At 43.9% G+C, this 27,001-nt stretch overlaps 1 protein-coding gene across 8 annotated transcripts in view; it reads right to left on the reverse strand.

Moving 5' to 3' along the window:
- Positions 1-1,980: 1,980 nt before the first annotated feature.
- The window catches only part of TP53INP2 (tumor protein p53 inducible nuclear protein 2), an 83,284-nt gene continuing 58,263 nt past the window's right edge, over positions 1,981-27,001 (reverse strand). For 7 of the 8 annotated variants that reach the window (XM_029611220.1, XM_029611218.1, XM_029611216.1 and 4 more), the window contains 2 exons: positions 6,732-7,074; positions 1,981-2,594 (listed from right to left, as the gene is read on the reverse strand). In XM_029611220.1, coding sequence (XP_029467080.1) covers positions 2,345-2,594; positions 6,732-7,074 — 593 coding nt within the window. In that variant the 3' untranslated portion in view covers positions 1,981-2,344. The remainder of the gene's footprint in view (positions 2,595-6,731; positions 7,075-27,001) is intronic. The other variant, XM_029611223.1, reaches the window with a different exon arrangement.

Consider the following 27,001-nt stretch of genomic DNA (forward strand, 5'->3'; position numbering starts at 1 on the left):
TACTTGAATCCAATTCATAATACTGAATGCAGTTTGTGTGTGTGTTGAATAAGGCAACTGTGTATTTACAGCGTTACAACTCTGCAGTTCATGTACGGCTCTCATAAATCTCATTACCAATCTGCAGGTCAGGGGGGGCGATTTCCAAATCATCCACACTGGGACAAGGATCCCTTGTGTACATTTCTCCTGCAGGCTTTGCACCGATTTTTGCAGCAGAAGATTTGCACGGCCTCGTGCTTTGCACGGTCACTCACACCCACTTCCTTCTGCTGATAGAAGCTTACTTGAAAAAGTGTGCACAAAAATTGTGAACACAAATCCATGCGCATGCTTTTCCTCCCCAAAGCTAAGCACGAAGTACACCCCGGGGAGCCCCTCTTCTCGATGCAGCTAGGAGCAGGCGCCCTGCGAAACACGTCGGGAGAGAAATTTTCAGCCAGCCGGTCAACGCGGGTAAAAACATTCACCACCTGCACAAAATTCGCTTGAAAAAGATTGGTCTCCCTTGTCTTGTTTGTAACCTGCAGGTACACTAAAGAGGCTGAACGCAACAGTTTGCATTCGGATCTTAAGCGGAACTGTGATTAGTGTTGTAGAGGGGGTTAAAACGATACCTGCTCCACATAAACCCTTACTGCTGGATCTCTCTCAGGACCAACAGGACACCGCTGAACACAGTTCTCTGCCAGGCAATAAACAATAATTAGTCAATCTTTGGATCTAAATCCTCCATTGTGGATCAGGCTTTAAAGGAACTGCAAGATTGTACCAAAAACTGTAGGTTCAACCTACTGGCACATATAATGAATCTGAATGCTCCAAAATGGGATCTGGTCCCTTGTGATATCACAGATGGTTTCATGACAAAACCACTGTGATATCATAAAGAAGATATGAAGACACACACCCTGAGCTGGGGCAAATTCAGGCCTTTATCCCTATTCGGAATACAAGGTGAACCTGCAGGTGTTATCATGAAAACTTAAGCATCCATCATTAAGCTCCCCTCAGCCTTTCCTAGTCAATGGGAGAACTCAGCAGAGTATGCAATGGGGAGGAAGGTAACCCATGCCCCGAGAAGGAGCAGTAGCGGAGACTCCACAAAATCCGCAGCATAAAGCCAGAGCTACGGGGAGAGAACGTCTGACTTAGAGAACCCTGCAAGATATACACACAAAAGACTTTCCTGCAGGCACCGGATGGGACCAATCCCCTCACCACACACGACCTTTAACCTTCCTCCCAGTCCAAGTTTTATTTTTCTCAGTATTCACTGCTAAGATCTCCACTTACCTAAACCTTCCTGTAATAAATGCTGGCAAAAAACAAAGTAAATGCAGATAATTCAATTTCTGTTCTCTTTGAGCAGCGAGAAAGGAGCCATCTGAGACGGGCAGAACTCACGACAGGAACTGGGGGGAAAGCAACCAATCAACCAACAGTCTCTTTCAATCTGATGGGAGTTGAGCACAATGGGATAAGGCACTGACTTTATCCTTCACCTATATTAAAACCCTACAGCTCAGGATGCTCATTGGATTTCATCCCAGCTGCTCTACCAGAGATTGCCACACTGCTGCTTGGAGGAACTGAAATTCTACGCAATTTGCAGAGAGGGAGTGAACAGACAGCGCTAGAGAGAAACGGATTCAAAGAACCAGAATCCTTCGGAAAGATCAAATGCAACGATTTAGTCAGACTGGTGCCCTGCTCGTTACACCTTTGGGTCCTTTCTCCCACTTCTAGCAGATTCTGCACGTTAAGTAGATCAGCCCTGAAAACCAGCTCTGATGCTTTTGTACTTGAGCAGAGACTACAAAGACAGAGTCTCCGACAGGACAGCATTCCAGTCACAAATATGCACTTACAACACCAAAAGTTCAAAAAAACCAAAAAAAAACCCAGGGAATAGCAGCTGAAATAGATTCTCCAAAATTAATGAACCCCTCCTCCCCCCCCCCCCAAAAAAAATACCACCTCATGCAATCTTTAAAGTCTCTCCCACCTTCTACCCCTCCCAAAAATATATTCCTTAGTGCAGTGCTGACACCTCTATTAATCTTTGCTCTTGTGTAAAAGGGGCTGAAGCCTGGGGGAAAGCATAATAATAATAAAAAAAACATATTAATCTCTGCTGCCCGCCATGGCTGTTCTTATAGAAGCAAAAATCTATAAGAAAGGAAGAATTTTAGAGGGCTTCTTGCACGGGGACCTGTTTATTGATGAAGAGAAACTAAAAAACCCCAGTAAAGTTGAAAACCGCACCAGAAAGGGTAGAGGCCGAAGCTCAGAGTGAAAAGGGTAAGATTAATGCCCCCTGATGTAAACTCCCTGAAGCAGGTCAGTAGTTGTACTGGCGCTGGCATGGTTGGTAGACAAAGCTGCCATGCTGTTTGGCCCACCGGGGGCAGCGCTCTCTGGCGCAGTTCTGCTGCTGGATGGATTTTCGGCTAAGTTTCCGCCTCTCTATCAGCTCTTTTGCTCGCTGGATCCGACGGACATGGCCAACTTTCTCCAGGATGGTAGCTTTGGCAGTGATGGAGGTAGGATGATGGGGAACGTGGCGCTCCACCCTAGTGTGAGTCACAGCCCTAGAGAGAGGAAAAAAAAAAAGAGAGAAAATAATTATCTTTGTCGTCTAAGAGACCATAATTCTAGGAGGTCTGGCCTCATGGAAGAGCCCACTGCATATTCCTGCTGCAATGGTTCTTACTGACTGGGTCACAAAGAGTTCCCCCCATCTGAGTTAGAAGATGAAGCACCACCAGCAAAGAATTGATATTTATGTTATTTTTTCCTCTGGATAAATGATGGTGATATTATAATAGCTGACTCTTATCACCAAGTTTAACTTTTATTTGTTGTACTTATTTGTAAAGCAATAAATAAAGAAGATGAAGCACCATTAAAATAACTGAATACTGCTGACTGACGGGGAGGGTAGTTCCTGACATTATTGCCTGCTGGGAGCAGATTTGAGTCTTTGGACACAAGTTAAGAGTCCTTATTCCAGCAGGAAATTCCCAGCTTCTAGATCTATCACACTGTACTTTTTCAAACTTTGAATAAAGCAAAAAAAAAAAAAAAAGTCAAATGTTTACTTTGCCACACCGATTCTAAATTTTCAGACCAGTCTAAACATGCAGTTTACTTGTCTTCAAATGTCTCTTCCACAGGGGGCTATGAACCACAGAAATAAAGAGAATGGTGGTCAGCAGACTCTCTAGGCCATGCCCCTGAGATTGCTACAAGTAAAAAAAAGGGCAGATTGTGTGGTCAGACTTCCAACATCCCCAGTATAAAACTGTGGAAAACACAAAGAGAAAAAAAAAATCTTCTGAAGCCGGGTAAGACCAGAAACTTCCAAAACTAACATTTCATTTCTCTCTGAATACCACAGGCCTCCATTTACCCAATAATAATTGGAGTTAATGGTCAGATATGGACAGAACTGATGCATGATTTCTAGGGTGGATAAATTGTTTTAAAAAAAAAACCAAAACCCTCTCTTTATAGTGTATCTTCTGACTGGCAAGGCTTTATGACCCTGTGGATTTTCGTGTTTGCCATTCTCTCTCTCTACATTTTCTTCTTGGGTTATGTGCTGTTTAAAATAAAATAAAGAAAAAATGATTATTTCTTATGTAGCTCCAGTTCTGCTGAGAGGTGGATCATGTTACAGAGCCAGTGACTTGGACTGGTTTTTCTTTAGGTTGGCATTCTGCATGTGGATGTAACTTAGGATTTGTCAATTTAAAACAAAACACAAACATTTCCATAATTTGTTAATAATACTGTATGGACTCGTGAGGCCCTGCAGGAAAACACGATTGTCAGTATTCCTGTTCAAGCAGGCTAGGGTGAGTACTGAGCACCCGTATGCCAGCCAAAAATGTTCTAGAAACTCACTCACTCTCCTTAGATTGGAAAAGGGCTAACATTTTCTAATACTCTGTTTTCCCATTATAAGACGTTCCCCCTTCTTTCCATGCCTTGCCTGGCTTGCGCTGCTCACATTCGGTGACCCCTGAAGAAAGGAAGGACGTGTGCATTGCAGGTGAAGGCCATGCTCAGCATTGAGAAATTATCTTTTTATGTCGGGGGGGGGGGGGGGGCCTTCCCCCTCCCCCATTTTAGGATGTCACCACTCCACCTGGCCAGTGGTGGCGCTGCGGCTGAGAGGCGTGGACCATTGCTCCCTCTGGGACATGGTGCAAGAGTGCCCACCACGGCAAGCGGCAGGTGCAGAGTGAAAGTCGGGACGCCCTCCCTGGGGCTGTGAATGCTGCCTCTGCCACCCGCGTGACTGATTTTTTTCAACCGAGGTGGCTTCAAATCGCAGGCAGCTCACTGCAGCATTGCATGACAAACCAAGTTTCACAGTCATCAACCTTGCCTTTCCTACTTAGAACCGCACTCAGCTGTGCCAAGACAGAAAGGCTCTGCTGCGAGTCGCACCCTAATCGCCTGCTGAAATATACTGAGCCTGGGCAATTTATTTTGACAGGGACACTGCAGAAAAGCAGTCCTTTTTAAATTCAACACCAGGGATTGTTCTGTTCATGTCCCCCCCCTAATTATGGACTTTGGGTAGCTCTGTCTTTGAAATTGTTACCCAGAATCTGATTTCCAGTCATGTCAAGCCTTAACCTGCTACCAAACAAATCACCATTGGAACACATTTGCCTGCGGTCACCCTCCAACCCAAAGCCCAGCTGTGCAATAGTGTTTTCAGTAATTATGGCTGGACAACCTACGACTTAAGGGCCACTGCAGTGCACGCACTGAGCATGTTCTGTCTCCAAAGAATGCCGTCTTCTGTAATCCACATCTATCAACTCACCCTCACTATCATGATGGCAACGTCGCACCAAGGGGGGTCACCATCTTTCCTACATCATTTGGCTCGATGCTGTCATTTACACAGTTACCAGTATTTCTCCATTATAACCATTAACTAATCCTGGGGGAATTCTGTGCTACTGCGGAGCGCAGAATTCCCCCACCCCCCCCACGCAGAAAATAGCAGAGGAGACCCCGGCATGCCGCGAACGGAGCTCCATTTGCGGCAAAGATGAAGGCCCCCAGTGAGAGAGAATGTGTGTGAGAGAGAGGAGAGGGGGAGGGAAGGGTGAGAGAGAGCAGGAGGGTGTGAGAGAAAGCATGGGAAGTAAGAACCTGGGTGGGGGGGGAATGCTTGAGTGTGGGTTTCAGAGAGAGGGAGCCTATATGAGGAGATTGTGAAGTGTCTGTGTGGGTGTGCGCTCATGTGTATGTGAGGGTGCTAGCCTGTGTGAAGGGATTGTGTAAGGGTGAGACACAGCCTGTGTGAATGGGTGCGGGAGAGGGAGCCTGTGTGAGGATGTATGTGTGAGAGAGAAAGGGAGCTTATGTGGGTGTGTATGCAAGAAAGAGGGCCCTGTATGAGGGGGATGCGTGTGTGCGAGAGAGTGAGGGAACCTGTATGAGGATGTGTGTATGTGTACTAGAGAGAGGGAGCATGTGTGAGAGAGGGAGGGACAGAGGGAGCCTGTGTGAGGGGCAGTACTGAGAATGGGATAAAACTCTGGGACTGGCAATAGAGTGGAAGGGGTTGAGCCTAGAGGTGGAGGGGAGAGATACTGGCAGGTGGAGGAGTTGGGGCCTGAGAGGGCAAAGTGGCCAGGGGAGTAGGGAGAGCGAGTGGAAGGGACACTCTTACAGTGAATTTCTAGGGAGATTCTGCATCTTTAAGTAATAACTTTTTTCTGTATTCATTTAAAATGTAATTACTTAAAGACTTGTAGGTATGCACTGTCTTTCTGACACCTCTTAGTGCTGAATTCCTGTATACCAGTGTTAGACACAGAATGCAGAGGACCCTGACTACGGGCTGGAATGCAGCCAGCCAACACCCCAGACCCATTAGCTGATTGGTCTAATACATTCTCAAATGAAATGCACTACACTAATCTAGAATCAACACTCGGCATATACTCTGATTGGTCAGTATGAAAGGTATAAAATATTATCCACATTATTGGAACTTTGGGGTGGCTGGGTGATTGTATATAGTTGTATGGACCTGTCGCCCCCCAGAACAAAACTATTTCCTCGTGCTTTGTTCTGTTCCTTGTCCCTATCCCTTTGTCTCTGTCTTTCCCTAATAAGTCTCAAGTTACCTATTGCAGCTGCACTTTCTTTAGAATAAACAGACTGTCATGTAAATTGTGTTATTTTGACCAATATAAAGTTTGCAGAATTTTAAAGTTTTTGTGCACAGAATTCCCCCAGGAGTAATTAACATCTCAGTCTCTCCACTGCTGCCATAGGCTGAGATGCATAATCATCTATAAAGTTACATCAGAAGTCCAGGGAGCAGGTGGTCAATGACCCAACATGGAAACTGATTAGGCCACAGGTTTTTAATTTCAGTTGGTAGCCACAAATGACCACAAGCTTCAATGGGACTGCTGCCACTCTGAGCTGAACAGAGCTGAGTTGCAGAGAATGTTTCAGTGGGGCATTAAAAAACAAAACAAAACAAAAAAAATTGGTATGTAAAAGAATCCAAATCATTGAAATAGTAATAAAAACAATTAGCTATTAAAATCCAGAGTGGGGAGGGGGGTGCTAATGACCCTTCTTGTCCTCTCCCCATGGAGCATACTTAAAAGAGCTCAATACATTATAGAGTCCAAGACCAAAGGCCTGGTCACTGCTTGTGCTCTCCACACGGTTGTTCTTACCCATCACGGATCTGCTCATCAGGACTCTCCCCCTCCATCACGATGCTGCTGGTGACATAGACAGACATGCTGGGGTGCTCGATCAGCAGATCCTCCAACGGGCTACTCTCCACAGACACCGGGCCCGGGCCTTCTGCAGTAAAACAGGGGGGAGGGGTAACAAACCAACTCTCGTCCATCGAGCAGGGGTCGGGCAAAGGGGACACGGATCTACCACCACAGTCATGGAAGGAACAGGGCGAAGAAGCAGGAGAAGCGGAGGGCCCCCGAGGAAGGCGAGACATACGAGAGGGGCCCCGCTCCTCTACCTTCTGTCCTTCGCCGGAGGCTGAAGCATAGCTATCTGATGAGAGAGAAAAGCCAACAGCCACGGGATGTGAGGAGCCCGACAAGACAGCAATAGTTTCAAGCCATGCAGGGGGTGTGGAAGACAAAGAAGCAGAGAGGAACACACACACATTCAGTATATGATGGGGTAGGAGGGAGGAAGAAGGGAGGGAGGAAAAACGGGGCAAGATTAGTAAATCAAGACACCCCCCCAACATCATTATTTTCACTTTATTGAAGTACACAACTTTGCATAAACCACCAGCTAGAAAGCTCAGAGCAATGCTTTTAAAAGGCCACCCAAATGCTACAGCGGCCATTAAAGTGAGGTGGGGGATGCACAGCTGGCGTGCTTTCCTTGGACACACTGCTGTCTTTATGCACACTGGCTTGCCCCATCAAATCAACTATGACACCTCTCACTTACTGCCCTCAACATGTCCACTGTCAGCTCCTTACACGGGATATGGTCATCTGCTACCCCATAGAGACCCTGCCATCTTGCCCTCAAGGACTAGCAGACAGCCTACAAAATGCCCAAGCAATGAAGAACTGTAACTGTTGAAAAGTATAGGAACAAAAAGGTCAGTGAACAAGCTGTACCCAAGACCTTTTTATTGGACTTACTCAAACACCTGGGATGAGCTTACCAGAACGCAGCTCCCTTCATGAGATTACACCGGGTTTAAGCAGTACGGAATCAGCTAGTCATGAGGTGGTCTGTGTATGTTAGGAAGCCGCAGGCTGCATTATAATTACAGCTCAGTAAGGGGATGGGATGGGTTTGGCAGAGGGCAGCGAGAGTTTCAAGGACCCAATTGGCAAGAAAGTCAGTGTCTTTAATGAATTTATTAACCTGCAACTTCCCAACATATGCGGGTAATCTAAAGCCTAGCTGAGACTATGACAAACCCAGCATTAATGGCACAGTCCCTTCACTGACCTGATGAAGGGAGCCCAGATCTCCAATACTAGTCGCAGGTGTATCCAGTGAAATCCAATTAAAAAAAAAAAGGCTTAACAACTCAACTCTTTCAATGCCCCTTATTTCTACATATTCACATGGGCTTATATGGCAAGCACAATCCTTTGCTCATGATGAGAAAGGAAACCTGAAACAATATTTAAAGGGTAGTGTGAATGATGTGACAGGACAAATAAGGAAAGGTAAAGTATAATTCCTTTACAATCCTCAAAAGCACAAATGTTTCACAAAAGGCACTGCAATGTCTATGCAGGGAGAAGAAAGCAGGCTTTCATAATGTTTATAGCTGCATGGATTGTGAAATTACCCATAGCATGTTAGCTTGCGTCTTAGCATGACAGATTCTTTTGATCTTATGCCTAGCTCTTTATTTTTTTGTTCTAAATAAATACAAAGAAATTTGAAGATACAAGAGAATTTATTTATAAAATTTGTATTTTACTGATCTATAAATCTCAGCAGATAAAAAAAAATACATAATATAAACCATTACAATACATAAACAGAAAACAAATATAAATCAATAAACTAAAAAACAATGTCTTCTAAAAATCACACAAACCTACAACTGTTCTTAGACTGCAATAATGCAGCAGCAACAACCCCAAGCCACTGGTGAAGAGCTCAAGAAATAGAATGACAATTTGGAAAGGCCAAAACAAACAAATGAGCCTTTTAACAATTTTCTAAAGTGCAACACATCTGGAAGATTATTTCACAGAACTGGGCTTGCAACGGATTCGTGAGTGGGATATCTGTAGCCCAACTTTCTTTAGAGAAGGAACAACTAACAAATACTTGGAAGAAGAGAATAAACTATGCCAAGAGATGGGAAACCAATGCAACTTAGCTAAGACTGGGAAACTATATACATGAAAAGAGCTCCTTGAGACTAACCAAGCTGCAGAATTTTGTGCGAGTTGCAACGCTTGCAGAGAGGATTGAGGTAGACCAAGGAGTAGGGAACTACAATAGTCTAATAAGCAAAAAATTAATGATTGTACTACGGTAAAAAAAAAAAAAAACAACGCATGTTTAAGGATCCCCCTTGATTTAAAGAAATCTCCTTCACAAAATCCATTCTTCAGCTGCCCATGCAGCTTTACGTGCACTGGCAGAACGCCTGTGGGGGTGGATGGGGCCTGATAATGATCAGCACCCTAATGCACTCTGAATCATAATGGCGTGAGTAGGTAAGCAGGATCAGTTATCAAAAGACTTCACACCAATGTCTGATCGGAAGGATGAAGGGACTAATGGGGCCAGAGCAAAATATGAACTTATGCATTACACAGGGCTTTATTTACTAAGATTTTCTCCCATGTCTGTGTCTATGGGAAAAATGCTTAGCAGAGTTGTTCGTTAGGTCTCTCTCGTGCTCCACGTCAAAAGAAGCCGGCTGAGGCAATCCCGGTTTAACCACCTTTCCATGCATCAACTGCATTCACGCAGGAAGACAAGTTCATAGACGCAACAGTGTAAAAGCAGGACCAATTTAGCTCCTTGTCAGAAGGAACAGGCTATCTGGTCACCCTGTTGAACCGAGCAGCATATGGCGTGATCAGTATCCTAGAATGGGCTCGGCTGTGTGAGAAGGGAGAACAGTGCCAGTGGTACAGTAAATATACAGCTCCAAGAACTGGGTGAAGTATGGTGTCGCATAATTAAAGGCCTCCCTGCAAGGAAGACATCTAGCACATAATGTCCAGGCCTCCCTCTGCTTCTCTTGGCCCTAGGACAGCTTCAGCAGAAATATTTCCCACCATAGGGGCCACAGTCATCCTGGACAGAATTGTTTAAAAGAAACTTCGGCTGAGGTCAGTGGTCTCTTCACGATGAGCACGGAAGCACCATTCTGGCACCACAGATCCCTGCCTCATTTATTGCCAATCCCCATGAGAAAGAACATCCCCACCGTCATCCTCTTACGCTGCTTACCAAAGTTCGTCAGCTGCAGGCTTAGAGCAGGAGCTACAGTGATGGTAGCAATCTCCGGGGCAGCAAGTTCAGCGCCAGTAATTCCTGCTAACGAGCGCTGGACGTTAAGAGGCAGTCTGATGGAATCATAATCCAGCAGAACTTCTCCCCACCTACAAGCATGCCCCCAAGCAGCATTAGGACTGGAGAAACAGCAAGGAAGGCTGTCTAAAAGCCGTGAGGGCAGCAATACAGGATTAGCAGCCAGGTGTCCAATCTGGATTCCTTTATTGAGTAGTAACACGAATATGTAAACAAGCCCAACTCAGGCCGAGTTTCGCCCTCTTGCACTGGGGCTACATCAGGGGCTACAACATACAATAAATAACACATACTCATAAATAATAAAATCATAAAAACATGACTAAAACATACAAATAAAATGGTAACAAATATATGTGGTGTAACATAAAATACAGAATGTAATCAGCTTACATTAAAAAATACATGTGGCACATCTTTGGATCATATCACAAAATATATTGCCTTTACCTCAACTTATGTCGTGTCGGTAATGAATATCCAGGTCTTAAATAAGACTGTGCAACAAATAGTCTGTAATTTAAAAAAAAAATTAATTCATTTATTAAAATGCTGTGATAAAACTAGTGTTGCAAAATGTCTGATAGCTGACTGGCATGTCAAAAGATTCAAATAAAAAATATAAAAAAATATTTTTAAATTAAAATAAAAAAGAGAGCACTATGGAAAAATATAACTCAACAACATTGCCTATGGCAATAAACAAATATCCCAATATTGAGAAAAACTAAGACACACTGTGGGTGGTAATGAAAAACAGAATACCACAGGTTTGGCATATGTATCACGGAAGCACTTTCTGCCACAATTTAATCTAACCTGCATACTATTATGCCTACAACTTATGACGTAAACGAGTATAACTGAAAGAACAATATAAATTTCAGAGTCCAAAAAATAATACACTATGAAAATTCCATGTATTACACACCAAATAAACCATAAAATTGTTAGAACTCACATATAATTAAATATAACTAAAACAACTGCTTGGTGTGGCGCTAAAAAAACTCATATCTTCTTCATACGATGAAATGAATACTCACTATTAAACAGGCCATTTAATATAAATGATTTTCTAAGCCTCATTTACTCGTTTACGTTATAAGTTGTAGGCATAATAGTATGCAGGTTAGATTAAATTGTGGCAGAAAGTGCTGCCGTGATACATATGCCAAACCTGTGATATTCTGTTTTTCATTACCACTCACAGTGTGTCTTAGTTTTTCTCAATATTGGGATATTTGTTTATTGCCATAGGCAATGTTGTTGAGTTATATTTTTTCATAGTGCTCTCTTTTTATTTTAATTTAAAAATGTTTTATATTTTTTATTTTTTTATTTGAATCTTTTGACATGCCAGTCAGCTATTAGACATTTTGCAACACTAGTTTTATCACAGCATTTTAATAAATGAATTAATTTATTTTTTTTTTTAAATACAGACTATTTGTTGCACAGTCTTATTTAAGACCTGGATATTCATTACCGACACGACATAAGTTGAGGTAAAGGCAATATATTTTGTGATATGATCCAAAGATGTGCCACATGTATTTTTTAATGTAAGCTGATTACATTCTGTATTTTATATGTTACACCACATATATTTATGTTACCATTTTATTTGTATGTTTTAGTCATGTTTTTATGATTTTATTATTTATGAGTATGTGTTATTTATTGTATGTTGTAGCCCCTGATGTAGCCCCAGTGTAAGAGGGCGAAACTCGGCCTGAGTTGGGCTTGTTTACATATTCGTGTTACTACTCAATAAAGGAATCCAGATTGGACACCTGGCTGCTAATCCTGTATTGCTGCCCCAGCAGCATTAGGGCACATTAGACCCAGACGCAGCCTCTCCAACAGAACCTGGCCGCTGAACCCATCCTTCTCACTATAGCTGGGCCACCGACAAGACAATCATTAGACCCTAGTCTGAATGTAGTGGCAGTAAATCAATGGATGGAGCCTCTTTTATATCCTTTGGCTCACAACCTTCATGGGCTTAGCAGCCAATGGCATGGGACAAGAAGATTCATGGGTCTTGGCCAGCCCTTTGTCAATGGATGTAACTTGATGAAAAGCCTTACCAGTCTTAACCTATGGAAGACCCTCAACCATACATTGGGCAGGCCACAGGGTAGTAATACAGTCCATTTGCCCAAATGATGCCTCAGCCCACTACATTTTACCTGGACTACAGCCTCTGATGGCCCCCAACTGCAGTGCCTCTTTCCCTATCAGGCATCCTGGATAGCACCAGCTCTCACACCATTCATCGGGTACTACATGATGTAGATGCCCCACACACATAGGACTAAGGAAACAGGGCACATGAGCTGCATGGCATCAACAAGCCCAGGAATAATTATTGCAGGCTGTGAATCTTTGCAAGACGTATCAGGAAAGAACATTATGAATGTTGAGAATGCAACACCAGTCTCAGCGTAAATGCTAAGATGAGGTGAGGGAAAAAAAAAAAAAATACAGCCCAGGCTGCCTTATCCAACATCAGATAAAAAGCTAGAAATAGACCTAAGGCTCTTAAGAGGAGCCAGAAATTGGAGTCTAGCTCAAGTGAGTCCTCCAGCATCCAATAGCTCGTCTGCTGATAGCATGGATAGGGTCAGGAAATGAAGAGACCAGGAGTCAGGAAGCACCTGAGAAAGTGTGCCAAGGCATTTAGGTACTGAAATGTAAGCATGTGGATATTTTCAGACTATTAAGAGTGGCGCTACAAGAAAAGTAAGAAAAGGATCAAGATTTTCAGTAAAGATAAGAGTGTGCTAGGATATATTGTCAACTGGCTGTGAGGCATTTAAAAGGATGATGGGCTTTACTGGTCAGGATAACCCCACTCAGTATGTGCCCCAACACCATATTTGAGACTTTCTGGGAATTTGATGGATGCGCATGGCTTTGTTACAATGAGCACATTAGGGACAAGACCGAGGAAAATCCTTGTCAAGAGGAATGCAAGACAACAGCCTGCGGTTAAGACGTATAGCTATCAAAGCACAAGACAGAGGTGGTCTGAGTGGGCACAATAGAAATAAAATCCGAATTCTCAGAGGAAATAATGCATTCCCTGCCCAGAGACTAACTGCTGCAGGACAAGAAGTGTGCTGAGCCATCAGTAACACACGCTCCTTTCATGACTGTTTCAAGCAAATCTGTTCTCTCTATGCCATCCGTCCAGTCACAAGGTGCGCCAAAAGACACACAGGAAAACCTCCTGGGCAAGACAAGTAACGTATCACAGCCAGGTTTAGCTCTGTCCCCTGGGCTCATGGATAAGACAGAGCCATGGTGGAAAGGGTTCCTAAGCAGTGCGAAGCTCAGGCTTTGCGAGAGCGCCTTACAGCTGGTTTTCAGATCTCGTATTATGGGACCCAAGCAAATTTAAATGCATGCAATCATTTCCACGGTCTGTGATAAAATTAAACAAAATCTTGATTTTAAAAAACCCATCAGCCTTGGGCAAACAGCAGAACTTTTCACCGACCCACCATTCAAGAGAACTACTATTAATATGAATGAACCAGGAGCATTCAAGACCATCTCCCATCCCCCAGGGATCTCCGTCAATGATGTTCAATCTGCAGTGCAATGTTCTGAACAATCTGCCTCTTTTGACTCTGCCATGGCTTTAGTCAGAGACTGTAGCTGCAAGGCTCATGGCCAAGGTAGCCAAAGTCCACATTTAGACTCCTTCCTATTCACCTCGAAAGCTTTCATGTTGAGTGTTCATGTTAAAACCATCAATTCTATTTAGTCAAATGCAATGGGGTGTGCCACGTGCCAGCTGTTTAATCTCACTGGTGACTGGGCCCAAGAATATTGTGCACTACTTGGACAATGTTCTTTTTGTGGCCCCTGGGACATTCCTGACATACACACAGATGCTGCGGGGTTTTCAACTAGTGGCCAATAGTCTAGGGACTTCCATTAGTGTAGGAGAGAATGGAAGGTCCATCAACAGCACTCACATTGCTAAGGATAAAGCTCAACTCAATAGAGACATTATATTGGCTGCCTGAACCCAAGTTAGCAAAAGTAAGGCAGCAAGTTAGTTATATGAAGTTCCCCATGCAGTCCCTGATTGGCAGCTCTAACTTTGCATGCTATGTGGTACCTAATAGGAACAGAGAAAAATAAGCCATATAGTCTTTCTTAAATAATGTTTCTGACTAGTTTGCCCATCCACACGAATACTTAGCTCTACAATCTTTAATACTCCCCTCAGAGATTCACTGTGCTTGTCCTATGGTTTCTTGAATTCAGATACTATCCTTGTCTCCACCTCCCAGTGGATACGAATGATGCCAGAAAAATTGGCTGTGGGCAGCTATTCAGTAAACAATTGAAGGAATACATGAAAAGGTAGAAAAGCTTGGAGTCCAGCTACCATCAATATCGGGGCGGCAACCACAATGGAGGTTGCATGAAGTGAATAAAAATTCTCCTGATGAAGCCAAGTTGTTGGGTGAAACGATTTATTTGCACTTTTTGGGATATTGGGATGCAACATTTAGATGGTTCAGATGTGGACAATTTCAAAGGATGAAGATTTAAAATGCTCATGGATTGGAATCTGCTAAGGTCTTTGAGGGTTGATTCAGAAGTTATCACGTGGACTTACTCTGCATGTAAATTAGTTTCTAAAAAAAACCAAACCCCGCTATGCAACAGGACTAAAAAACAGTTGACTCTTAAGGTGACTACAACTGAAGAAGGATTGTTAACTTCAGGACTGTGGTGTGGCAGGATCTAACAAGATTTTCTGGAATTTGCTTTTATGTAAAGGAAACCAAGGAAGTGTTTAAAAAAAAAACACGCATCTGTTTTCAAGTCACTTAGAAATGTAATGATGATTTAACACTTTAAGGATTGTGGGAACTGGTAAAAGGGATCATTGTAAAGGTATGATTGAATGCAGAGTCTACTAAATTTAGCTTTTTCATTTTAGAGGAATATATGGAAGGGTTTTATTGTATGGTTGCACGTAATTGTGGTGCACGTGTATAAATGGTAAGGATTTAACAATATTTAGAAAGTCTACCAATATTTGACATAGAATAAGTGCTTTTGGGGTAGATAGAGAGAGAAGAAAGAAAAGAGAATGCTAGACAACGGTTGAGGGAGATAAAAAAAAGCTTGGTAATAGGAAAAAGAGAGAGGACACCAAAGGAGGCTGTGCTGTTCTGGTTCTGCCTCCGATATGTCAAGGGGTGAGTGTTGTAATTCTGAATATCTGCCCCAGACACAAAAAAGACACAGTCCCTGGCACGGAGTTTGGCAGAAGAGCTGCTCCAGTGATCTTTTAATGTGCAAGGTGTGTATTGCTAGTGACAAACACACATCAAGAGGGAATGGGACAAACATCTTAAAAGCAGTTGACAAAAGGTCACATGCTGTGTGTAAAATGCTAGGGCATATCAATTTATCACCCCAACTCACTATTCAGGTGTTCCTTAGAAAAGTTGGCTTTCATCCAAATGTTTGGTACACATTCCTTTCAAATAAGAGTGGAACCCAGGCTGGGTTGCCCAACACTATAATTCAGAAAACATGGGGGCTGGCAGTCAGCTGAAGTTGCATCTTATGTTCCAACAGAATGCGAACTTGCGCAGGGTGCTAAATTTCCACAGACTTTCAGCTACACCACATTGACGAAGGATTGCTTGGATTGTCGGGCATGCCTTTATCTATGGGGCAGAAGGAAGGGTACACGTGTGCAGTGTACACCCATACAGGAGTCACTCGGGCCTTGATGCGAGGGCACACAATTCTAACGGATAGGCAGATGTGGCAGCAGTTGAAGCCCTTCATAAAACATAACAACTCTGCATCCTGGCAGGTCACAATGCCTCATAATACACCTGGGAGGCAACAACTTTAAGCCAATTACAAGCTGCCAGCTGATTACAAAAGCAAAACATGGCCTGGAGAAAGTGATACTTCATCTTCCAGGAACCATTACATTCTGGTTGCAGATTCCAAAAAATAAATAAAAGTTTGGATAAGTCCATAAACTGCTATTAATGAATAGGAAATAGCCACTGCTTGTTGCCAGCATTAGTAGCATGGGATCTATTTAATGTTTGGGTAGCTGCCAGGTACCGTGACTTGGATTGGCCTCTGTTGGAAACAGGATGCTGGGCTTGATGGACCCTTGGTCTGACCCAGTATGGCATATCTTATGCTCTTATTACTCCTTGGCAATGTTGGGCAGAGGCAATCCTATGGAAAAATTAGGGATGTGATTGGGTTCCATTTTACACAATAATGTCCTTCAGCTGATTGTCCCAGGTTTTAAAAGACAATGTACACTTATGACACTGGACAGGATCTCTTTAATGACTACATTCAAGAAGCTCTAGAGATCTACTTCTTGGGAAGGCTGCAGCTTGATTCTTGGTGGGGGAAGGGGTGGGAGGAGAAGCATTGTGCGAGTTGTTACCTAATCCAGGCACTGGTGGGTGGGGGGGTTACCTGTGCCAAGTGACTTGGCTGCAGTGGCATCAGCCACACACTACACCTCTTGGTGAGGAAGAGAGTGTCTGTACCCAGGTAGGAGCAGGGACACCCTCCTTATCAGACGATCTGTACGCAAGCACATTTTGTGGTGAGGCGGTGCTGTGACTGACCACTCGGCACGTCGCATCAAAAAGCCTTGGAATGGTGCACAGTGTAAACTCAGGCACAGCAGCACAGAGGGCTCCTTGCTGGGAGATCTTCGATGGAGACCATGGGAACCAGCCTAGCTTGGTACAAGGAGGCCTACTATGCACAGACCGCTTGCCCACCAGCTCATGGTGGGCAAGCGGGTACAAGATGAATGCTTGGCTCAGGGTAGATGCAATGTGGTAATGTGTGATAACTTGGTTGCAGTAAGGCTGCAGCCTGTTGTATTCCAGAATGCCTCAGGCTTGATTTATTACACTTAGGGAAAGGGAGGTGGGGACAGCCAATGTTATATGCGACTCAGCTTCTAGACATAATTGCTTTGTGATGCATCACGTTGGGCTGTAGAAATATCGGGTGACGCAACTCCTAATGCAAAGCAAGCTCTGGGTCACGTTGCATCAGGGGACAGAACAGATGCATGCTTGTTTTCCTCCGGAGGGCAGCTTGCTCCTTACTGCTTCAGCGGTCTTAGTCCTGGCTGTCATGTGTGCTCTTCTCTTCATCTCTCTCTCTCTCTCTTTTATCCTATTTAATCCTTACCTTTTAGAGGCAATTTTTAAAATCTTAGTGGGGATCTACACAGGAACATGTGCTTTAGTGGAAGTCTGTGCATCCTTTGAAGAAAAAAAAAAGGCACGAGCATGGGCACCTGAGGAGTGTCAAGAGCGTGGCTCATGTGTTTGTGCACTTATTTAGCTGCATTAACTTGATTTTCAGACCGTGTGCACAGGTAGCTTGCGCTTATCTTATGCAGGTTTAAAAATGCACATTTCTATTCAGACTTTTATTCCTTTGGCTGTTCTGATTGTTCTGTTTTTAATCGTTTTATTTATTTATTTTACTTTTATTGTAATTTCATTTAATTTTGTTTTTACGGTTAACCGCTTTGAAATTTTTTTGAAAAATCGGTATGTTACACAAAGATTCCCATTGCACAGAGCTTTGCAGTCAACCACACAATTGAAGACTTAGCCCTTTAGATGCTGGATTTCGGTTCTTATGCCTGCCTTCTCTTGTTGTGATAGCATTTTATCTTCCTAAGGTCATGCAGCCCAGGGGACAGTTCACAGCATGAAACTCCAGCACCAGCAGTAGCAGGAACTGGCCAAGAACCGAATGAGTAAGGAGCAGGGCTGAGAATTCAGGAAAATGCTTTATTACTGACAACCAAATTTATTTATTTATTTATGGCCATACTGTTTAACCAATTCAATGTTGTGCAGAGCTGGACTTGCTATGCTGATAACCTCCTTTCTGCTCCAAGATGCAGTCCCCAACTCCCAAGTATTATAACCTCGCAGAGCCCTAGCCCACAGCAGCAGAGACAGAGGCCGAACAGGTTGGGTGGGGGAGGGGAGGTGGTTGTTCCCCATACAGAAAAGCACAAACTCTCCCTTGGATCTGTGCCATCGCTTCTGGATTTCTGGCAGAAGAGCACAGCAGCAGCCAGAAATAAACCAAGAGATGGAATTTAAAATTGAGCAAGCTCTGCCTGGGATTCTTCTAACATAGCCTTGTGGGTTACCACGCTTGGAGTTACCAATAAGCATACTAGGCCCAAGTCTAGGGCAGCAAGCTAGCTGAAGATTTACTGCCTCCCAGTTGCTCTAAATCTCACTCAGCAGATGACAGCCCTCCACATCTAGAGCCAGCCTCTCCCAGGCAGCAACAGATAACAGTGATGCTGGAGCAAACAAAGCAGAGCAAAATAAAAAAAGCTGCTCTGCTCCTTAATCCAAGCTCCTCCCCCTTCCTGTCCTCTGCAGGGAGAGGAAGTGGGAAGCACTAAAGGTGCCTAGAAGCCACAAAAAAAAAAAAAAGTAATCTCATATAGCAGAGAACAGCTCTTTGATCCTTCCTGCTCTAGCCCCACCTCTCCCAGGCAACTGCAGAGAACAGAAGGGAAGGTGAAGAAGATGAAAACTGGAGCATTGGGAGCAATGAAAAGCTGCTCTGCTCCCTAATCCAGCCTCTCCCTCCTCGCCTGCGCAGGGAGGGGGTGATAGTACCAGCAGTGCCTTGGGATGGCAAATACCTAAATCCATCATTGCGGCTTACGCTAAACAGATACAGGAGAGTTGAGTCTGAAAGTACTTTTTTTTTTTTTATTATTATTAAAGTGCAGATTTTGTCATAAACAGATGTGCTCCTCCATCTCCCAAAGTGCAAGAGAAACAATTAAGCAACGGATCACAGTCCAAATGCTGAGACCGGCGTCACGTACTCACACTAGCGTCAGACTTCCATGCAGCACTCAACCCCAGCCATGTGGCACACACTGCAAAACCAGGGACTGCCAAGTGCAACTGTTCATTCAAAAAAAAAAAAAAATTAAAAAAAAAAAAAGCACGAGCCTGGGCTTACCCCGTCGCACGTACTCTGACAAGTTCCTTCCCGCACGCCAGTCAGAACGCCAGGGGACGGCAGCTTCCATCATGATGCCAGAGGTTTGCAGAGGCCTGGGTTTTTTTTTGTTTTTAATTGTTTTTTTCATCCTGCAGTTCGCCCCGGCTCCTTCTGTATTTCCACCTCAAATCAAAACCAAGGCTGGGATCTGGGATTTTCCCCCCAATTTAATACTCCCAGCTGCTGGCTGGGGGGAGCGGCAAAGCTCTAAATCTTGCCACTACGTGATAACAGACCCCCCCCCCCCCCCCGGCCACAAAGCCGAAGACCTGAGCAAGGGATTAATCTCAGCTCCATCCATCTGGCATTGCCCAGCACTGCAGCCTGTTTCACGATGGAGCTTTATATCCAGGAACACTCCTGGGATTTGTATACATTGCTAGTCTTTGGGAGAATGTGAGAAAGCTTCAGGTGTCGTGCTGGCAACAACAGTGGCAGAGAATCAGGTGAACAGATGAAGGGGTTGGGCTTGGAGGAAGGAACAGCAAGCAAAAAAAAAAAAGTAGTAGCATTCTGGGGAGGGACCAAAAAGACTGTGGAAGGGCATGGACTAGCTGGCCTCTCCCAGTAATCAGTGCTCTGTGCCCTCCAGGCTGCCAGGGAGGGGGACTAACAACAGGAGTGGACAGGCTGGATTAGCGAGCAGAGCAGTTCTTCCTTTCTTTGCTCTGCTCATTCCAAACTCGCACCCTCCCCCTTTCCCTGCAGAACAGAAGGGGGGAGAGAACCAGAAGAAGAGAGGCTAGAGTAGGGAGCAGAGTTGTTTTTAGTCTGTTCAATAAGCTCCTATCTCAGCCCCACCACCTCCCCTACACCCTAGGAGGGTTGGAAAAGAAAGTAGTGGCCTAGAAACAGCTCTGCGTGCCTAAGCAGGGGTAAAGCATGCAGAGCTCAGGGATGAGGAGGAGTGCTGGGGTCATCCATGCAGGGAGGAAGAGAGAGGAAAAAGAATGTGTGTGGGAGTCTTCCTTGCATGCGTGCGCCAGAGAGAGATTTGTGTGTGCCTACGTAACAACGCTCCCCTCCGTGCCAGCTGGGAGCCCTAAGAACATAAGAAAATGCCATACTGGGTCAGACCAAGGGGCCATCAAGCCCAGCATCCTGTTTCCAACAGTGGCCAATCCAGGCCATAAGAACCTGGCAAGTACCCAAAAACTAAGTCTATTCCATGTTACTGTTGCTAATGTCAGTGGCTATTCTCTAAGTGAACTTAATAGCAGGTAATGGACTTCTCCTCCAAGAACTTATCCAATCCTTTTTTAAACACTGCTATACTAACTGCACTGACCACATCCTCTGGTAAATTCCAGAGTTTAATTGTGCATTGAGTAAAAAAGAACTTTCTCCGATTAGTTTTAAATGTGCCCCATGCTAACTTCATGGAGTGCCCCCTAGTCTTTCTACTATCCGAAAGAGTAAATAACCGATTCACATCTACCCGTTCTAGACCTCTCATGATTTTAAACACCTCTATCATATCCCCCCTCAGTAGTCTCTTCTCCAAGCTGAAAAGTCCTAACCTCTTTAGTCTTTCCTCGTAGGGAAGTTGTTCCATTCCCCTTATCATTTTGGTAGCCCTTCTCTGTACCTTCTCCATCGCAATTATATCTTTTTTGAGTTGCGGCGACCAGAATTGTACACAGTATTCAAGGTGCGGTCTCACCATGGAGCGATACAGAGGCATTATGACATTTTCCGTTTTATTCACCATTCCCTTTCTAATAATTCCCAACATTCTGTTTGCTTTTTTGACCGCCGTGTGTAAAGGCAGAGCCCTGCTGTGACGCAAAACCCTGCAGCAAAGGTTTTGATAAAGACTGAGGAGAGAGAACATGCTCCCCCCATTCTAAGAAGGTTGCACTGACTGCCTATTCACCCTGGGTGTTGTTTAAAGCTTTAGCTAGGACTTAAGGCTCGAAATAGCATGGGCCTACCTTGCATGGCACATCACCTGTTGTGGTGCCAACCAATTCGTGCATGCCAGTCGCAATCGGCAGGTTATCTGGAAACTTCATCAGTGTGAGCTATACCACAGGCAAGAGTTTGAGCCCATGTGATCTGCTTGAGCTTCACGGTTGCAGAATGCTTAGCCTGCAGGATGTATTGACAGGGAGTGTTGAGACAGATGAGATGAGATCTTAAAACAGATTTTATTTGCTGGTGGAGGGGAGATGCAAGTTTTTTGTATGTTGCAATGTATGGGTTATTATGAACGGCCTTATTGTGATCTGTTCTAGGCATTTGTAATAGGATAGACATAAGAACATAAGAAGTTGCCATACTGTGTCAGACTAAGAGTCCATCAAGCCCAGCATCCTGTTTCCAACAGTGGCCAATCCAGGCCACAACTACCTGGCAGGTACCCAAACATTAAATAGATCCCATGCTACTAATGCCAGTAATAAGCCGTAGCTATTTCTTAAGTCAATTTGAGTAATAGCAATTTATGGACTTCTCCAGCAACTTGTCCAAACCTTTTTTAAACCCAGGTAAGCTAACTTTCTTAATCACATCCTCTGGCAACAAATTCCAGAGCTTAATTATGCACTGAGTGAAATAATTTTGATTTGTTTTAAATGTGCTGCTGGCTAACTTTATGGCATGCTGCTACCTGTATCTTTGTAGGTACAGGTAGCAGAAATTTGTTTTAGGGGAAGTATAAAGAGTTTATATCTTCCCATAAGGATGTTTCACATTTTCTCCAGGGAATTAAACGTCTTCATTCTCCACTAAAAACAGATGGTTCTGCAATGGAATTTAAATTTAGTATTACATACCCTAACACAGGCACCTAAAGGATTTAAAATTGAAAACTGTCTTCCTGGTATCAATTAATTCCACAAGATGTATTTCAGAATTGCAGTCCTTGGCGTCAAGCACTATATCTGAGATTCAATAAGGCCAGTTCCATCCTTCTTACCAAAGATGATTTGGTAAAATTGTTTTAAATTGTTCAGCAAGAATAAGTATAAGGGAACAAATTGTCATTGCTCCCTATGGGCTGTGTGTTGAGATTGTAATTATTATACATTCCAGCATCTGGTAATGACATCTGTGCATTTTTTTTTTTTTTTTGTTATTCACTTCTTAGAACATCCAACATTCATTAAGAAAATAAACTACATAAAAAAAATAAGTGCTCCCCTAAATAGTTCCAGCTATCTCAGGAGGTTTGGGTGAAACAGGACATATGGCCTACAAAAGCACAGAATGTTTGGCCTTCTATTCTTCCATCTAATTCCTTCCAGCCCTTGCGCCTCTCCTGCTTATTTAAAAAGAAAAGCTGACATGGCACCTCGGCTGAGCTCCCCTCCTCTCTCTCTCTCCCTTAATCTGACGGGCCAGGCCTGAACCTGGTGATACAGCAGGACATGTTCTGTTGTGGATAAATATGGGGCAGCCAAGAACTTCTGGGTGTGGCCTTACATGTTTTAGGACAGCACAGATGTCACATAAATCAAACATGTTTAACAATATACATACTACAACAGCAAGGCAGAGCTCCGGGACATAAGTCAGTTTTCAGCAGGCTCCAGCCACTTTGCTTCCAACCTGTTTCTTCATAGCTGCACACCCAGCCACGCTTTATTGCTAGCTAATACTGGAGATTAAAAAGAAGCCAGGGTTCAAATCTCATTTCTCTCACCAAACACTTCTAGGGGCCTTGAGCGAGTGACTTTGCCCTCCATGACTCTGCTCTCTGGGGAAGGGACCTACCTACTATAGCTGAACTGTACCACCACACCACACCCTGAGCATGGGTTTGGAACAACAAGTAATTACATCCAAATCCCAAGTTCAGAAGATCCTAAAAATGTCATGCACGAGAAATGCTACATGCTATACATCAGAGCTCAGCAAGCCAGAAAATTCAAAGGTTAAGCCAAACAGACAAGAGGATCTGGCTAAGGGCCAAGAATGAGTTTCACTGGAGCAACCATAAAGTGACTGCATCCCTCCACTACAGGCCGATGCAATATCAAGTAAAAAAAAACGTGCATCCAAACTGGGCACCCCTTTTTTTTTTTTTTTTTTTTTTAAACACGCGCACATCCACCTCTCCTGAGCGCTCTATGTAATAGGAAAATAAGCTGCCGCGCTAAAAGGGATGCATAATGGGTAATTTGTGTGTCTAGCGCTCTGCATCGGGCGCCCAGGAGACGTGGCTGTGCACCCACAATAGCCTGGCCAGAGTTCCCTCCCCACCTCTGGCAAGGCTGTTCCCGATTGGTCCTTTGCACTGAAAGGGGACTGATCCTCTCACTGATTAACAGCAAATGAACCAATCAGCGGTAAGTGGAGTGAATATTAAGTGCCCTACTCTTTAATATCAAATGTATTCACTCACTGCTGGCAGGTGTTCCAATTAGGCCAGAGCTTGGGGATGCTGCTTTCTGTGGTTCCTTCTACTTAGTATGGCGATGATACTAATAAAAGGGGGGGGGGGGGGTGAGCCTTTCAGTGCGGCATGCTTTAATTTGCCATGTTAATTGGGTGCCTTGGCCATGCAACAATTTTCAGCATCACGTGGTAATAGTTAATAGCCTCATCTACATGGAATTTACATGTAATGAGCGCTATTAAGAACATAAGAAATTGCCATGCTGGGTCAGACCAAGGGTCCATCAAGCCCAGCATCCTGTTTCCAACAGAGGCCAAAACCAGGCTACAAGAACCTGGCAATTACCCAAACACTAAGAAGATCCCATGCTACTGATGCAATTAATAGCAGTGGCTATTCCCTAAGTAAAATTGATTAATAGCCATTAATGGACTTCTCCTCCAAGAACTTATCCAAACCTTTTTTGAACCCAGCTACACTAACTGCACTAACCACATCCTCTGGCAACAAATTCCAGAGCTTTATTGTGCGTTGAGTGATAAAGAATTTTCTCCGATTAGTCTTAAATGTGCTACTTGCTAACTTCATGGAATGCCCCCTAGTCCTTCTATTATTCGAAGTGTAAATAACCGAGTCACATCTACTGGTTCAAGACCTCTCATGATTTTAAAGACCTCTATCATATCCCCCCCTCAGCCATCTCTTCTCCAAGCTGAACAGCCCTAACCTCTTCAGCCTTTCCTCATAGGGGAGCTGTTCCATCTCCTTTATCATTTTGGTTGCCCTTCTCTGTACCTTCTCCATCACAATTATATCTTTTTTGAGATGCGGCGACCAGAATTGTACACAGTATTCAAGGTGCGGTCTCACCATGGAGCGATACAGAGGCATTATGACATTTTCCATTCTATTAACCATTCCCTTCTTAATAATTCCTAACATTCTATTTACTTTTTTGACTGCTGCAGCACACTGAACTGATGATTTTAAAGTATTATCCACTATGACGCCTATATCTTTTTCCTGGGTGGTAGCTCCTAATATGGAACCTAACATCGTGTAACTACAGCTATAGCTCATTAGCTATGCGTTCGATTGGAAGCACGTATCCTCTTATTGCATCGGGGGGGTATTTTAGCCTGTCACCTGGTGCGCTAGCCTGAGTGCACTATATTCATTGGCTTTAAGTTCCCTCAGCATTCGCTGCAGCTCTCTCAAAAACTGAGCCAAACCAAGCTAACACCAAGGACTCAATTTCCCCCAGAGTGTTTTGCTCAAAATCACAGAGGGAGAAGTCCTTTTATCACGATTACAGCTCTATACAATGGGCAAACTGTAGCCTCACTGCACTCACTACAGCTTTTCCAGGAAACATTAGACGACTCTCTCCATCCAATGGAGATAACTAAAATCCCACAGCTTTCCCAGGAATTCTGACAAGCAAGCTGAACCTTTGCACCAACTCAATTCCTGCCTGGCTTGTACTGTTTTACAGGACCAGAGATCGGCCAGAACTCAGGTCTAGTTAGTACAAGATTTGTGCTTTTCCTACCACGCATTCCTCATTTCTAAACATTTGCTTCTAACTGGGTCAATGTTCAGTAAACCGCCTGTGTCCAAGGTCACTCTGACTAGGTTTTTATTTTAGTTTTATATATGACATTTCTCTAGGACTTCAGGTGTTACTTATTGTTATTTTTTTTGATGGTTTTTGTTAGGTTATGTGAGTGCACGAATTTTAGAGTTTATATTTGTTACTAGCTGTACCCGGCCACGCGTTGCTGTGGTTCAGTCTGGTTAAATGGAAAATAAAGAAAAGAGAAAGCGCACATTTCTAATATGTTTAAGCGAGCTGATCTCTGTTCAGCTCTTTGCGCTTTGGCTGCTGCAGCTGCTTGTGATCTCTTCACAGCCGCTTTCTACTGCATTTGCTCTGCTTCAGCCGTCCCAACTCCCTCCCCCCCTTCCCCGGCGGTGGACGGACTGGCTCGGCGACTCTTTTACCTTTTCCTCCTCCTGTGTGTAACTGTCCGGCAGTCCCTACTCCCTCCCCCAGCGGCGGAGGAACGGGCTGAGCCATTTCTCGGAGCGGCGACTCGTCTGCCCTTTCCTCCTCCCCTCTGTGACACCCAGCATGTAGCGCAGAGCTCTATGGTCCGCACATGCGCGGTAGAGCTGCTCTCTAATGCGCATTTGCAGTCCGTCGGTCAGAGCCCATTTATATTGTAGATAGCGTGTGCTTTTATGTCCAACAGATGGCGCTGTTTTTCCAAAAAAGCATGTTTTTATGTCACAGGTATGACATCTATATAATATAGGTATATAAAAACGCGCGCGTATTCGAATGCAACGTTGTGTCAAAATTTCAAAGCAATCGGTGAAGAAGTTTCAGAGATTTAAGATTTTGAACAAACGAATATTTACATTTTTATTTATATAGATGATTGCAACTAGTCAAGTGTTTTGTGTGCTTTTTATATGCTCTTTTGATGTAAGAGCATATAAAAGATTTTGTGGTAAATCAAGAAAAAGTCATTAAAGCACAACCTGATCCAACAATAATCAACTGTTTTACTGGCAAGTTCAACACAAGCACAGGAATTAACTTTATAAGTGCAAAAACTAGAGAGGGCCTGGATCCCACTAAAACATGCACAGCATGAACGCTGCAAACAGCAGAAGAGGGGACGCAGAAGGAGATTTTAAAAAGCAGGCATTTATTCCAAAAGAGTGAAAAAACAAGAAACAACATATTGAGATAAGAAAAGAAGCAACAAAGTCTGAACCATTTTATTTTCGGTCATTAATCATGCGTCAGACCCTTCCCTTGGCCATATGTTAAATCTTAAACCCTGGCCTTGCCTGGTCACAGCTGTCTCGATTTTGACCACATTTACAGTCCCTTGACCGGTCTGTAAGCTCCGCAGAGCAAGGCATAGCTGTAGGAGCACGGCACGTGCTAACGCACTCTACAAACGATGAGCGACAGGCGCACCTGTTTTATTACTTGCAGGACGTGAACTACCTGTTCAGGTGGGGCTAATTAAGGTCGTAGTAAGAGTGGAATGAATAAACAGACCCAGTAAGAGTCTTAAAAGTATTTCCTTCCCTCCAGGCCCTCTCAACAATCCTCTCATTCACTAGAAGGCACCCAGATTAGAGCAGATGCTTTTTCAGTTGCTTTAAAGAAATTTGCTGCTGATCATCATCTTTTACCCCTCTGCTGTGTTATCTCTCTCAATGAGTAAGGAACAAGCCCTCTTCCAGTCCTGGGTGCACACCCATATCTTTTAACCTGACTAGCCAGATGCCTAAATTCCTCAGGCCCCCTACTCTATAGTGTTTGGGGGTACTTAGCCCCCTTCATCCCTAACCAATGCTTACCATTTTCCTTGGGCCAATCCTATACAGCATCCTGAGTAGGGTACGATTTGAACAATTCTGAAGGGGGTACACTGGCTGCAGAATTAGGGAAGGATAAGTGGCTATACTGTCAAG

Source organism: Rhinatrema bivittatum, chromosome 8 (genome assembly GCF_901001135.1).
Source record: "Rhinatrema bivittatum chromosome 8, aRhiBiv1.1, whole genome shotgun sequence".
Taxonomy (NCBI): domain Eukaryota; kingdom Metazoa; phylum Chordata; class Amphibia; order Gymnophiona; family Rhinatrematidae; genus Rhinatrema; species Rhinatrema bivittatum.